This window comes from Curcuma longa, chromosome 8 (assembly GCF_044706935.1).
Source record: "Curcuma longa cultivar G26 ecotype Majalengka, Jawa Barat chromosome 8, ITB_CL_G26_1.1, whole genome shotgun sequence".
In the NCBI taxonomy this organism is placed as follows: Eukaryota; Viridiplantae; Streptophyta; class Magnoliopsida; order Zingiberales; family Zingiberaceae; genus Curcuma; species Curcuma longa.
The window spans coordinates 7,113,720-7,127,630 of NC_133868.1; the positions used below are offsets into that span (position 1 = coordinate 7,113,720).

General features: G+C 41.9%; 2 protein-coding genes and 1 pseudogene across 2 annotated transcripts; 1 reads left to right on the forward strand and 2 right to left on the reverse strand.

Moving 5' to 3' along the window:
• Positions 1–244: 244 nt before the first annotated feature.
• On the reverse strand, positions 245–2,023 carry LOC141833641 (glucan endo-1,3-beta-glucosidase-like). The gene is made up of 3 exons (XM_074721125.1): positions 918–2,023; positions 576–840; positions 245–487 (listed from the first exon to the last, which is right to left on the reverse strand). The coding sequence occupies exons 1-3, from the start codon at positions 1,974–1,976 to the stop codon at positions 459–461; spliced, it is 1,353 nt and encodes a 450-aa protein (XP_074577226.1). The 5' UTR covers positions 1,977–2,023; the 3' UTR covers positions 245–458.
• Positions 2,024–2,958: 935 nt separating this feature from the next.
• LOC141833944 (uncharacterized) lies at positions 2,959–5,649 on the forward strand (annotated as a pseudogene).
• Positions 5,650–12,104: 6,455 nt separating this feature from the next.
• On the reverse strand, positions 12,105–13,585 carry LOC141833644 (dof zinc finger protein DOF5.1-like). The gene is made up of 2 exons (XM_074721129.1): positions 13,447–13,585; positions 12,105–13,248 (listed from the first exon to the last, which is right to left on the reverse strand). The coding sequence occupies exons 1-2, from the start codon at positions 13,495–13,497 to the stop codon at positions 12,319–12,321; spliced, it is 981 nt and encodes a 326-aa protein (XP_074577230.1). The 5' UTR covers positions 13,498–13,585; the 3' UTR covers positions 12,105–12,318.
• Positions 13,586–13,911: the final 326 nt, after the last annotated feature.

Sequence of the window (13,911 nt, forward strand, 5' to 3'; positions counted from 1 at the left end):
AACTCAACACATTGTTATTGGAAGTAAGAGAATAGTTCAACAGCCACACATATCTAGTATCTCACATTGTTGGGTTCCAATATTAGCTATAGTCAAATATATGAAAATTGAATATCAATTGTAATATGCATTTAAAATATATCATTAGGTTGTATAAAAAAAGTAGTTGCCTTTTAAAAGCAACTTTCAATAGTTTGATTTCTCTTTCTATGAGAAACATGCGTGTGTTTATATACTTGTTAGGCTTCGAGGAAGAATTACAATTAGCGAATCGAAGAAATGACCAAAACCTCATCTCGTGTCGGATCATAAAGATCCTAATGGAACATAATTCGATAAATGATTTCCAAGACATAAATATCCCTGCAAAGAGCATTGAAGCTATATAATTAAACGCTACTTGATATGGTGGACAGCACTGATCAAGTAACACGCTCATGGTGTGCAGGTGTTGCAATTCATGATGGATATTTGCAGCTCTCGTGACCTGCCACGATCAATTAAAACCAAGCATCAACAACGACTTCGACTTCTCCAGACAGTGAATCGATCAACAATGGGAGATGGAGACTTACTGGGATCAGACGAGGTGATGACGCCGGTGTGACCGAAGTCGCAGTTGAAATCGTGGCGGCCGGCGGCCTGGTAGTAGGCGTTCATGGCGTAGGAGGCGTGCGCCAGTAACGTGTTGGGGTTGAAGCACGCGCCGCCCTCCTGTATGGGCTTGCAGTCCGCCCCGCCGCTGCCGCAGGCGTAATTAATGTTGGCTTGCAGCGCCGCCCCTCCCGCGTCCCCACTCGCCACGCACCATCGCCTGGCACCACTCCGCGGCGCCGGCGCCTGCCGAAAACGAATATCAGGCCCAAGAAACTAGTTTTTTACTAAAACCTAAAAGAAGAGAGAAGAAAGGGGCGCACCTTGCCGCCGCCGCCGCTGCGCAAGAGGCCGACGTCGTAGGCCGGCGTCAGATCGGCGTTGAAGACGCCGAAGTATCGCTCCGCCGTCGGCCCAGGCTTTTGGTTCTCGTTGAAAAGCGAGAACACGTATGTCTCAAACCTCCGGCCGGGCATCATCGGCGTTCCCTTGCCTGAGTTAACCAGCCGTATCAAGTTCCCGTTGAAGGAGGCGGCGTCCTCCGCGCTCACTCCGATCTGTCCGGCGTCCCCCGCCGACGGCCACCCTGTTTCCCCGACGGCGATTTCCACGTCGCCGTAGCCTAGCCGCTGCATCGCCGCGTGCACCGCGTCCAGCTGCGCCACGAACATGTTCGTGTAGTTGATCCCCGTGGCGGGGTCGAACACTCCCGCGTTGGGCCGGAACAGAGCATAGTTGAGGGTGCGTGCCGTGTAGCCGAAGTAGGGGTAAGGGTTCACCAAGAACGGGGTGCGTGTCCGGCGGTGGAATTCCAGCATCGGCGCGAAGATAGCGCGGTCGTAGCCCCGGCGGAAGCGGCCGACGGAGGGCGGCTCCGAAGCAGAGAGGATGCCGAGGGAGTGAGGCGTGGAGACTCGGATCTGGTGGAAGCCGGCGGCGGCGAGGGACGCGGAGAGGGAGCGCATCGCAGGGACGAGGTGGGCTATAAGGTTGCGATCAGAGGTGGCGATGACTTCGTTGCCAACGGCGACCAGGGAGATGTTGGTGGCGGGATAGAAGGGAGCGACATGGGCGGCCACCCAAGCAGAGGCTGCAGAGGAGGAACGGGAGGCGAGAGCTGGGATATCTATGTTGGGGACGGTGATCATAAGCGCGATGCCGGTGCCCGCAAAGGCGCGGATCATGTCGGGGTTGGCGTCGAACAACTTGACGCGGTCGACGTAGGTATTCTGCTTAAGGTAGGCAGCCACCTGGGCCGGAGGTGGGAGGTTATCGGCGTTGGCGCCGTAGTTTACGCCGATGGAGAAGGCGGCGACCGAAGAGAAAAGGAATAAATGGAGAAGAAGGAAGAGGACGGGGTGGAGGACCACGCCGGTGGCCATTGTGGAAGGAATATTCTGGGGCGGCTCGCGAAGGTTGAGAATTTGGGGGAGCAAGACGGAGGAGGAGGAAGAGGAAGAGAGCAGATTTAGTAATAGATTTTATTTGGCTTCGTGGCGTAGTGGACTCGTGTCGGGCAGCATCACATGGGGACGACTGCTGTGCATCGAGATGCGTGATTGAAACATGGACGTTACGTAATCGATAAAGTGGGCTTTGGTTTGTACGGCCCAATGGATTCGCGCTATGGCGGTGCCCGTTGTTTGGATTTGTTTTAGCATGGTAAAAATGATTTTGATTAAAGCCAACAATCTGCTAGGGAAGTAAATGGTTCCTGTGAAAATTATCACATCCACCAGGATAAATTGATTAAAAATATATGGTGGTCAATCCAGATGCCCAGCATCCTATTCCTGCAAATACACCGTAGCTAAGTTACAATCCGGATGTCCCTAAGACTGCGTTTGGTTTAAGAAATACAGAAATACAGAGACAGAAATACAGATAATACAGAGACAGTAGAGACAGGGACGCATTTACAATGGTCTCCGTCGGCGGTGACCGGACGGCGGCGTGACGGTGCCGGAAGCGGAGATGAGTAGAAATTCTGTCTCCGTCTCCATTAACACGTGTCCCCAGTTTGAAAGTGGACAGAAATTCTATCTGGGACGGAGACAAAAATCCTCCTCTGTCTCTGTCTCTCAAAATCAAACGGGGGTGGTCTATTTCTGTCTCTGTATTTGTGGATGCTCTTATCAACGAATGAGGAATTTTAGTTAATTTGATGGACTAAACCAATATTATGCGGTTTCGCTTTTCTCAACTAATTCCGTCTGCCCTACTAAACAAATTGACGTAATCTCCGATACGCGTAGATCAAGCAGCCGAGAAATATCAACCGTTGGATCAAATTTATTTCTAAATTTTTGTGTTTGGATTCAAAAATCACCACCGCCCGTCGCTCCGTCGTCTCCGCCGCCGCTAATGTCCGCTGGCGTCCACTTCCCTTTAGACGATCCCGATCTCGAGGATGCGGAGCTTTGGGCTGCAATTGAATTAGCTGCTTCTTCCAGGTCTCATAAGCCGTTCCTTCCCCTCACCCCGTCGAGCGCTCGAAGCCGTTCGGACACCCTACGTAAATCCGGTGGGCGGAAGAGGCGTCCATCATTCGGGTAGATGGGTAGGTCGTGAAGGAGGAGATCTAGGACCATCGCCGCCCTCAGAAGACGCCGCGGTTCATTGAATCCGGAGCGGTGGATGAACGCCGGATGTTTGCTGTCAGGCACCCGAACCGGACCACAGTGGTGGCGGTGTCGTCTCCCACCTACACATATCCAGATCCATTGAAGTACGTTTAGAAGGTAATGACTCCTGTGGTGGAAAGCCCGCCGCCTGAAGGCTGGAAGTGCGAGGAGAGGGACAATATATAGGGAACCCAACTTCGGTGTACATGGCCCGTTCCCTTCAGTGCAAGCAATACCGAAATGCAGCCATGACGGTAAATCTTTTTATTTTTGCCCTTGTTTTTTTATTGAATATTGTTCATACTATTTCTTGATGCCATTTTTGTTTGCGTTTGCACCTTCTCCTGCTGAGCCATAAGCTTCTGTGATGAAGAAATATTGGAATTATCCTATACGTAGCAGTGATGATCGAGTGACCTCCATTCTTGTCAACATGCTTTACCTGATTGAAATTCCACCTTTGTTTTCAGCTGACAAATAGGTTGTTTAGGTTTTTTTTTCTTTAACATGGTCAGCAAAGTTAGATTACGATAATTTCATAAGTTGGCCTAACCATTCACTCCAAGATTGTGTTTGTTAAACTGATCTTGGCTTTATCAGCATACTGCATGAATTTTCCAATAAGTTTGTGGAAGAAATTCTGTTGTATGTGATTTTATAGTTTCCTTGTAACCAAGTGAGTCTTGGACGGGCTATGAAGGAGTCATGTCTAGTCAAGCATTAACTTGCTCAGACTCTTCCCGTTTTTTTTTTCTTTTCTGAAAGACGATTTGATGAACAAAGCAGTTCACTCGAAATACTTAAATAAATAGAGTTGATACAGAGAACAGATAATGCACTTACAGAGGACTAGATAATCAAAATAGGAAAATAAAAGCAAAACCAAACAAAACACAGCAAGTCAGCAGCCTGAAGTTAGCAATCTGATTCTTCTAGCTGTTGACAAGACACCAAGGCAGTGCTGTTCACCTGCTACAGAAAGTCAAATTACAGGAGACAAAGCTCTTTAGCCATGGCTAATATTGTGTGCTACTCAATAAACTGCTGTAAGTTGAGAACCTAACTCAAGTCTAAATTCATCATTGATTGGCGTGGTGGTAAATCCTCCCAATCCTCCAGTGGTTCTAGAGCACAAGCTTTGTGGAGGCTCAACAAAATCTCGCTCTGCCATTAAGGTGGAATTCCAAGGAAGTTAGCCCAATTGTTCGAAACAGATCTGATAAACACACCTTTTACAAATCATTGTTAACTTCATCCTATATCTTGAGCTTGATTCACCTGAAAAATTCAAATCATGCTCAAGCTTTGCTAGTATTTGGTGCCTCACAATTTTCTTCTCAGAAGCTCGGCTAAGCTTACACTTAATTCAGAGGACATGAGCTATTTCAAAACTTCTCAAGTTGGAATTTGACTATATCAATCGATCTTATTATCTGTAATCTTTTGATTCTATCAAAATACTAACACAAGAATGCCATGTATATTCTTAGAAGCTCGGCTAAGCTTACACTTAATTCAGAGGACATGAGCTATTCAAAACTTCTCAAGTTGGAATTTGACTAAATCAATTGATCTTATTAACTGTAATCTTATGATTCTATCAAATACTAACACAAGAATGCCATGTATATATTTATCTAAGTTTCAGCGCACTTATTATGAGCTGATGTGATCATATAATGACTATATAGTTTAGGTTATAGCACACTTATTTCATGAACCACATGTATCCCTTTTCAGGATGGAGAAAGATTTCATTTTTCAGGGACAAGTCTATGAGTTTGATGAGAAAAGGAGTGTTCCACGTGCTGAATTTGTTGTTCGAACATATATGAAGTGCCTCCAACTTAAGACAACTTTAATCAATCAACTAGTCAAAAGCTCATACATGTCTAATGTCATTCTCTTCTTGTCGATTCTAGATGTGGTAGGTTTTCTGACGACTGGAGTTCATGTGAGCGACATGAAAAGAAATTTACCAAGCCAGACCATGACATTCCTAGTACAGCTGAAACCCGAGATAAAAATAAAGATTGTCAGGTGGTATTTTCGTTTCTCCACTTTCTATTTTACAAACTTCATTAGTCCAAAAAATATTTTAAGTATGCATATAAATAAAATGTACAAGTAGTCCAGTTTGGTCATTATAGTGTGGCACCAATGCCTTAACAACTGGGAGAGTTGAATCTCTAAACAACCCAAAGAAAAGTTTATGGGTTGCCCAGTAGCTTAAGATCTTTTCTTCTTCACGTGGATTGAACACCGATGTTAGTATACATCAAAAAGAACGTTAAATGAGTTGCCTTTTGTGAGGATTTTGATTTCTTTCTCTATTTACATGTATATCTTCTGTAATTTAATGGTCGCTTATATTTCGTAGGATCTTCTTGGAATTGGAGAGTATCGACTAGGTGTGGCCAATGATAATTGATAGGCAAGATAAACAAGTTTGCTTCCTTTGTGCTCCTCAATTAAAGCAATGGGAAACCGCTGATGCTAATGGGATTTGTATATTCAAAATACATCCTCCTTAATTCTGTATGATCAGGTGTTTTGCATAATTTATCAGCTCATCAACACTTACTTTGGCTGTATCCCATCTCCAAGTAGCTCCAGATTTGTTGTAACTCTCAGGGTGATTTAATTGCACCAACTTATTGAAGGATTAAGTCTCCATAAGGTGGACTAATATGTGAATTAACAACACATAACGATTGTCATTAAGAATTAAACTCCATTAAGTGATTTAATGCATGGTGCATGAAGGAGGTTTAAGCTATTGAATGTGGATTGCATGCATAGATTCAATAATTTGGTTCGTTAACATTAATGATTGTTAATGGATTATGGATTTTATGATGGATGGTTTTTGCAGGATGGACTTGATATAAGAAGAGAAGACTAATTCAATTTGGGCATGATTCTGATTTGGAACTTCTTCTTTCTTGGGCTCTTCCCCATTGAGATTAAGATTTCAATTGTTGTTCATTCTTGCAAAAGACTCCACTGCGCTTGCAGGAACTCCTCTGGCAACAAGTAAGAAGTAATGACATTGACTCTCGATTCATATTAGCCTTTCAGTTTGTAATTGTTTTAGTTTTCAATTGCCTTATAGATGATAACTAAATCCTCTATATGCTTTGTAAAATTTATAATAGATGCATTGTATCGCTTACAATTATATCCAGTATTTGAAAAATTCACTTTTGCTGGTGATTAGCAGTTTACTCCTTGGTTCCGACAGTTCAGGCAACTGTTGCTTGCGGAGGTGGTCCGATAGTGGTATCTCTCTGTCTATCATATGTTATCTTACAGCATATTTGGATTTCTTATTCTACTATGTAACTCGACATTTTAGTTTGGCTAATTCTCCATGACAAGCTTAATACTAAATTCGCTGGACTAGGGCGGTTCTAATGGTTCATGATCGCCTTATGTACCGCAACTGCTAAGAAGTCATACTTAGGACAACAGGTCATTAGTAGACCTCTAGTTTACCATTAGCTAGGTTCTTGCAGTTGAGCATCTCTTGGTCTTCTTATTCTACCCCCTGGATTGCTCGACGCAACATGGACGCAACATGGTAGTCAGGGTAGAAAGGTTGGTATTAGAGGGTCTTCTTGTTATAGAGAAATTTTTTCCATTACTTTGCTTGTCTTCGAATTGGGAGGTCGAGGGCTCCTGACATCAAATAGAATAGCGATTATCTTACGAATTGAAAAGAGAGAAAAATTAAGGAAAAAACAATACTTAGCGCTCTCATCAAAAATCCTTTTCCCTCCAAAAAAAAGGAATTTGGAAAATCAAATAGATTGGTTTAACGGAAATCAGATCTCATAATTTGGGTTAAAGCTCGCTGATAACTGGTCTGAATCAGCCATGAATTGTAAAGTTTAACTACTGATAGTGGGTAATGAAAAAAAAATGTTCTCTTAATAAAAGTGTGTATTACTGATGATGTCTTTTGCCTGTAGGTAACACATCCGTTTCCATGTTAAGGAAGCTCTCTACCTATGAAGCATTTTCTCGTGGATGAATGTGTACAAAAATGTAGTTTACATTTAATTATTTATATTTAAATATAAATATATTTAATGTGATTAAATTAACTATAATTTTATAATTATAGTTAAACTTATGAGAACAATATTCCTATCTTGGTTGTAGACTTGTAGCTCACTGATTGATTCCAGAATTTTCTTTGTGAGAACAATTTTCTTTGTAACTCATTATAAAATCTTTATGATAAACCTCAATTCTAGCTCAATGTTATTATAGTTGAAGTAAAATTAAGAGGCAAATAAAAGAAAGATGTAGACAGAAAAAGATGCAAGCATGCATGGCACACAAGGCTCTCGAGAGGGATGCTGCCGCTCTCATGAACTCATGACTGTAGAAATCCTCATCTCACTAACCACCTTTACTATTTCTTGGTTTCATTAATCATAAATCCTCATCTTCATTCAAACTCGACTTGTTTGAGGTATTTACTCTTAAGATACTAATTATCAACTTGTATATATATATTGATTTTATCTGCACTAATTGTTTTTCAAATATGTGTAGGATGGGATGTTAAGCCGGTGGCCTGACTGAGTAGACGAGGAGACTGTATGAAAGGAACCGAAGGGAGGCTGGTGCCTTCAGAATGCTTACTAATGTCGAAGAAGGATTAAAAGGAGAAAGAGAAGAGAGATCAAGAAATGAAATTAGGGCTCTAGTGGATAATGTGAGGCTATGTCATATTTCTACAAGATTGGCAAAGTTAAATTAGGTATGAAAGTAGACATTAGTGAAGTTGTGTTGCTAAAATCATATCAGATGGGCAAGCAATTCTCTGTATAAAAGAAAGAGTTTGTAGAAGAACATAAGATCAGACTTTTGTAGGAACAAGAACCAAATCTGTGAGCATTTGAGCTGCAAACATTGGCAGTAGCCTCGGATGCAAAGGGAATTTATTGGCCCTTCGACAAAAGTGCGTGTTTATTTTCTGCTCTTTGTCTACTTGTGTCTTTTTGACTCAAAAGTGATTATGACCTCACAGAAAACTGATGGACCTTTTGACTGGATTCCATTTATTCACACCCTTTGGATAGATTAAATTAAGAGCTCAAATGAACAACTTAATTTAATAATCCTTCGTGTTTAAGTGGCATCGTATTTAATATAGCCAAAGACAAAAGAGACATGGGGTATATATATATATATATATCAAAATAGTTATTTCTGTAACTTAGTCAGGGACGATGCAGATAAATCCAAAAGCAACTATCCTGCTGGTGAACAAAGGTAAAAGATAATCTCATAGGTCCCATCAAATTCCACAGACACGCTGTTCATGTCACTGTGACGGGTCCTCCTTTAATTCCAAGCCACTGTTACTCCAACATTCCAAGATTCCACCATCAAATCGACAATGATAGAGCAGCCTTCGTAGTAGCTCGCTAGCTAGCTAGGCGTGTAGCTTAATTGTCCTTTATTTTTCACATCCGTCTGTTCGAGTTGCTCTTCTCTTCTTTCTCGGCACTGCCTTGTCGTTTCCGTAGCCTCCTTGCCATTGCTTTTACGACAGTATGTCATATATATATATATATATAAGCAACGCATCACGTACTTAGAACGTTCAGAAGGAACACGAATTTACAGTACATCAAAATCCGGGCAATGAAAATAGAAAAAGGTTAACGTAATTCATGTCAGAGGAGTGTTCGATTGGTTGCAGAAGACTAGTGCTTGAACTAAACAAACATATATAATCCCATTGGATTAATGATTATGCATAAATCATTACAATGTAACAGAGGTCTCAACTAATTAAAAAGCATAATATTAATTGTGTATTTTGCAGGGTAACATGGAGGATTTATAAGTGAGTGAACTAATTAAGATTTATAAGTGTAATGAGATCTTTGAAAAGTATCACCCATATGTATACTAGTGGAGTCATCCTTGTATCTTTTGCCTCGTTGCTAAGGAATGAAATTTAGATTATGAGTAAGGCTTTAAAGTTTCAAAGAGGTCTTCTGTAAGTTTTTAAATGAGTTCTTAAATGGGAAATCATATCTGTGATATGATGACATCTTAGGATCAAGATAAAAAAAAAATTAAGCTAGTACTGGTTCATTAAAGACATTTGCATACTTCTTTCTCTCAAATTTATTTTCTTTCACTTTTACATGCTTGCAACAAGAGAGACTGCCATTATTTTCTTTGCACGTCATGTATATTTATAAAATGATCATACATTCTATTCCTTAAACATCCTTCTTTCAGAATTAATTAATCTTCCTTAATTTCTTGTCTAATATTTCTCCATTTCCAAACACTGTTCCCACACGTTGAAGCTAGAGGAATATCTTCCTCGTTAAGCATACAATAGTACTCTGCAATATGCTATCAATGTCAGCACATATTTATTCATCAAGTGCTAAAGTTAAGAAGGCGTGTAATCATTGATCAACACATATTAAATGCAGACGCTAGTAATCTATTATATTGGTGATGGGAGTCTTCTTTCTTCAGTCTCCACCAGCCATAGCAGTTGCTATACTCCTGTCCTTCAAATTAATATCAAAATCTCCATTCTCCCCAAGTAGGTGATCAGAGGGCCAACTCATAATTAATCAAGAAAAGCTAAAGCTGCACAACAAATGCTTCTCTGGAGGAAGAACAACACATATCAGTTAAATAATAATTAATTATATATATATAATTGTTAGTTCATATGCCATTATGCTCTTCCACAATCCCACTCCAGCACTGCATGCCATGCTGGTAAACTTGGCTGGTCTCGCACGCAGCTGAACTGTTCTCAAGTGCTACCATCCATAGAATTCCGAGCTCTCTCTGTCTCTCTCTCTCTCTCACTCACACACACACACTGTCACACACACACTCGCATACAGTGGTGCAGGGCACACTTCTGCTTGCTTTGGAATCGGATTGCACTTCTCGTACATTAACATTGCCTGCCCTTTTTTTGCTTTTACTTGGCTCCTTCTCCACTCAGGCTTCTCGTTTCCATTTCTACTACATATATGTGCCAGCCACACCCACACCTCACACCTCACTGATCACATCTGACAACAAAAACCCAGCAGTTTCTCTCTTTTTTCCTTTTCCTTTTATTTGTTCATTATCATACGGCCTCAGACCACCTTTATTCTCTCTTGACGGAGAGCTAAGAAGAGAACGGCCTTGGTGTTTGGGAAAGGTAGGAGGACCCAGATTCCTTGGACCCCCCTCCCCTCCTCTGATCAATTCGATTGCTTAGCTACTTCCTCATGAAGCATACTTCTTCTTGGCCATTTCATTAAACACCTTTCCTTTTTCCTTGCACACATGAGTGCAACTCTTCTGCAAGCTCATGGATCGGATCCTAGGAATTGGAATGAGGGTTTTGGTTTTTGTGAGGCATGGTGGATTCTTTTACTAATTTGAAGAAAGAGCAACAGAGTTGGCTATATTAGTTGTGTGTTAAACTTTCGGCATGGTAGATCAGAGTGATACATAGAGAGAACTAAGATTATATTGGCTGTTGTGTCATTTTATTGAAGGAAGTGCCCTAAAATTATAGCCAACAAGATACTGAGCAAATAAAGAGGTTGTCTTTCTGTCTGTTATATCTGCATGTGTAGTATGCATGCATGCATGCATGGATTCGCACAAGCACATTATATTGATCTGTTCTTGAGATCGCTATTTTTATTTTAGGAATAAATTATTGACTTTGCTAATAACAATTAAAAAGTCTTTGCACACTCAAGTTTGTAGTTGTCTTCTTGACGTTACATGGTAATTTAACCAAACTCAATATTCCTTGTATATATATATATATATATATATATATATATATATTCTCCACTGAACATAGTTCTTAATTAATTAGGTTCTTAAATTTAAATATATCATGCAAACATGCACATGGCCGGTGCATATATGAATAATAATGCATGCACGGAATGCTGGTCAAAATTTGGTCTACTAGTAATGACCTTGTGCAGACGAAAACTAATAATGCTTCATGAGAGCTTTAATCTGCACGGAATAATCATACAGAAAAAAAAGGGTCAAAAAGGTTTCATTTGGCAATATATAGGCTCATTAAAGAGCAAGATTTATGTAAATATACAAAAGTTGAAGAAGGAAGCTTTTCCAAGGAAATTTTCTTGGAACTAGAGATCATCTTTGTTGAAGTAGAAACAACAGAATGTGCAAATTCTAGAAAGAGCTCCTTGTTTATCTTTGAAGTTTCTAAGATTATTAAAGTTTCATCACAACTTATGGTTCCACATGAATATACACAATTGTGCATATTGGATGCATATGATCTGATTGTGATTAATGGGTGCTTAATTACACATGCAATTGCGATAGGGATCTTTGATCATGAAATGCCCTCCATTCAATTTGATAAACATTAGCTCTTCTTTCAGTGTAAGATTAACTTTTACCATGTATTCATATGCAACTGAATTAACTAATTACAAGTTCACTATCATAACTATGTGTCCTCTTTTGATGTGCAACAATCTGTTGAATTCTGAATGAATGTATCCATTTCGATGCATAATACACAATAGCACTGTTTGCATTTGGTATGTGTCTAATTACGACAATAAGGGGGGGAAAAATCAAGGACCATAGCTAGTAGATTCAGGAACTAATCCAAACTAGAAGATGAGATGTAGTACATTGTTCATTTTAGCAGCAGAATATTCTACATGTTGAATTCAGATACATGTTCTTCATCACAAATCTGACATGTTGAATTCAGATACATGTTCTTCATGATAAGTATAACCAAAGTGTAATGAAGTTACACTGATACAGTATGCTAATTAAGAAACTAGAAAGAAAAGAAGTTGACACCAATTCACTCTAAACCAAGAACCCTAGCTACGTCTAGCAACAAGTTAATCAAAACTTTCAAGTTGTTTAGATGCCATCCATCATATCAAAGTTATAAGTACTACTTTAATTAGCTTCTCCTCATGTCTTGTATGCCCTCATGGAAGCCAAAAAAACCCTAAGCTTCCGTGTTAAAACTTGTGTAAAGGCCACCAAAGGATCGGAACCATGCATGCGATTACAAGATATATTACCCCGATGAGGAGTTGAATCCGGAGATATCCCAACCACAGGCGGCGCCGCCACTGCTTCCGCCATCGCCACCGTTCCAGAATTGGTCGCTGCGTGAAACGCCAAGGTAGTTTCTTGGAAAGTTAAGCAGTTGTTGGTTGTCTTCCATTTTTACGGAAGCAAGCTGAGAGATGAGCGCCGACTGCTTCAACATTGGAGCTTGTCCTGTGAATAGTCCCCCGGCAAATCCACTGCCTTCGCCGCCGCCATAAGGGTATTGCCCGGAATTGGACTGAAGTGGCAGCGGCTGTGGGGGAGGTAGCTGCTCTAGTGTTCCACCTCCAAGTAAAGGGAATTGCTGCATTTGCTGAAGCCTCAAGCTCTCAAGCCCCACGACACTACCAGCGCTGCTACCGCCGAGCTGGTAATCAGCTGCATCGAGGCCAGGGAAGCTCGCTCCGAAGTTGAAGTCCGGCGGCAGCGGGTGCAACGAGGCTGCCATGAAGGATAACTGCGAGGGGAAGACCGCGTGGGGCGACGTGATTGCACCGGAGGACGCGGAGGCGGCGGAGGTCTGCGTGGTGGTGGAGGACTTGGAGGAACTGGCTCCGGAGGGCTTACTGCGCTTGTTTCGGCGGCATCCGCCGCCCACGGGGACGTTGCGGAGGGCGCCGCCGCGGGTCCAGTAGCGGCGGCAGGTCTTGCAGAAGTGGCGGGGCTGCGAGAGAGAGTAGTTGTTGAAGTAGCAGAACTTGGTGTTGGCGGATTCGCAGCGAGGGCACTTGAGCCCCGGCTCCGGCTGCGGGATCTTCGCCAGCCGGGCCCTGTCCGCCATCGATCCCGGCCGGACCGAGCCGGCAGCCATTCCCACCTCCGTCCGTTGCGCCGCCATTCCTGCAGGGGGAAGCTGAGCAATCTCACCGCTGCTTCCTGGCTGATGAGCTTGTTGCTGCAGTTAATCGCTAATTAACACTGTATGATTAAGGAACTAGAGCATATATTAAAGAGGGAACAAAATTATGAAAACAAAAACAAGTAAGAATTTTTCCTCTCCATCATCCTCTCTCCTGATGGCTTTCGGGAACAGAAGTAAACGGGAAAAGAAAGGAGGAGAAAGGGATGATGAGGAAGAAGCTCCACTGCCTACCTGGTTCCAGTTTGGTGGATCAAGATAGAGAGGAACTGATGGGAAAACCATGGTTATCTTGGATTTCTCTTCTTCTTCTTCTTCTTCTCTTCTCCTTCTCCTTCTCCTTCTCCTTCTTCTTCAGCCTTTAAGACTTTCCTTTTTGACGAAACTTTGACGAGGCTGAGAGGTTGTGCTGAATCACACACACAAGGAGTTGCAGGAGGGGAAAAGAGGGAGATGGAGAAGGATAAATTAATAAGAAAGGGTGAGAGGAAAAAAGGAAGGGGGTGATGGCTCTCTCTTGTAGTCCTTTTTATAATACGGGTTTAAATTGATCGGTATTATTTTGTTGCTAGTGTAGTGTGTGTTTGGTAGAGAGAGAAAGATCCTTAGCCAGTAAGCTTAAAGAGAAATGGCAAATGCAGGAGATGGGCGGAAAGCTGAAGTGATGGCTGACAAGAGAGGATGATTCGAGAGTGCATT

Bases quoted from the DNA above. Each gene is read 5' to 3' on its own strand.
- LOC141833641 (XM_074721125.1), bottom strand. From the start codon at position 1,976: ATGGCCACCGGCGTGGTCCTCCACCCCGTCCTCTTCCTTCTTCTCCAT. The intron at 841-917 runs GTGCGCCCCTTT...CGTTTTCGGCAG, and splicing joins GCAGCGGCGGCGGCGGCAAG to GCGCCGGCGCCGCGGAGTGG. The intron at 488-575 runs GTAAGTCTCCAT...TGATCGTGGCAG, and splicing joins CATCACCTCGTCTGATCCCA to GTCACGAGAGCTGCAAATAT.
- LOC141833644 (XM_074721129.1), bottom strand. From the start codon at position 13,497: ATGGTTTTCCCATCAGTTCCTCTCTATCTTGATCCACCAAACTGGAAC. The intron at 13,249-13,446 runs GTAGGCAGTGGA...GATTAACTGCAG, and splicing joins ATCCACCAAACTGGAACCAG to CAACAAGCTCATCAGCCAGG.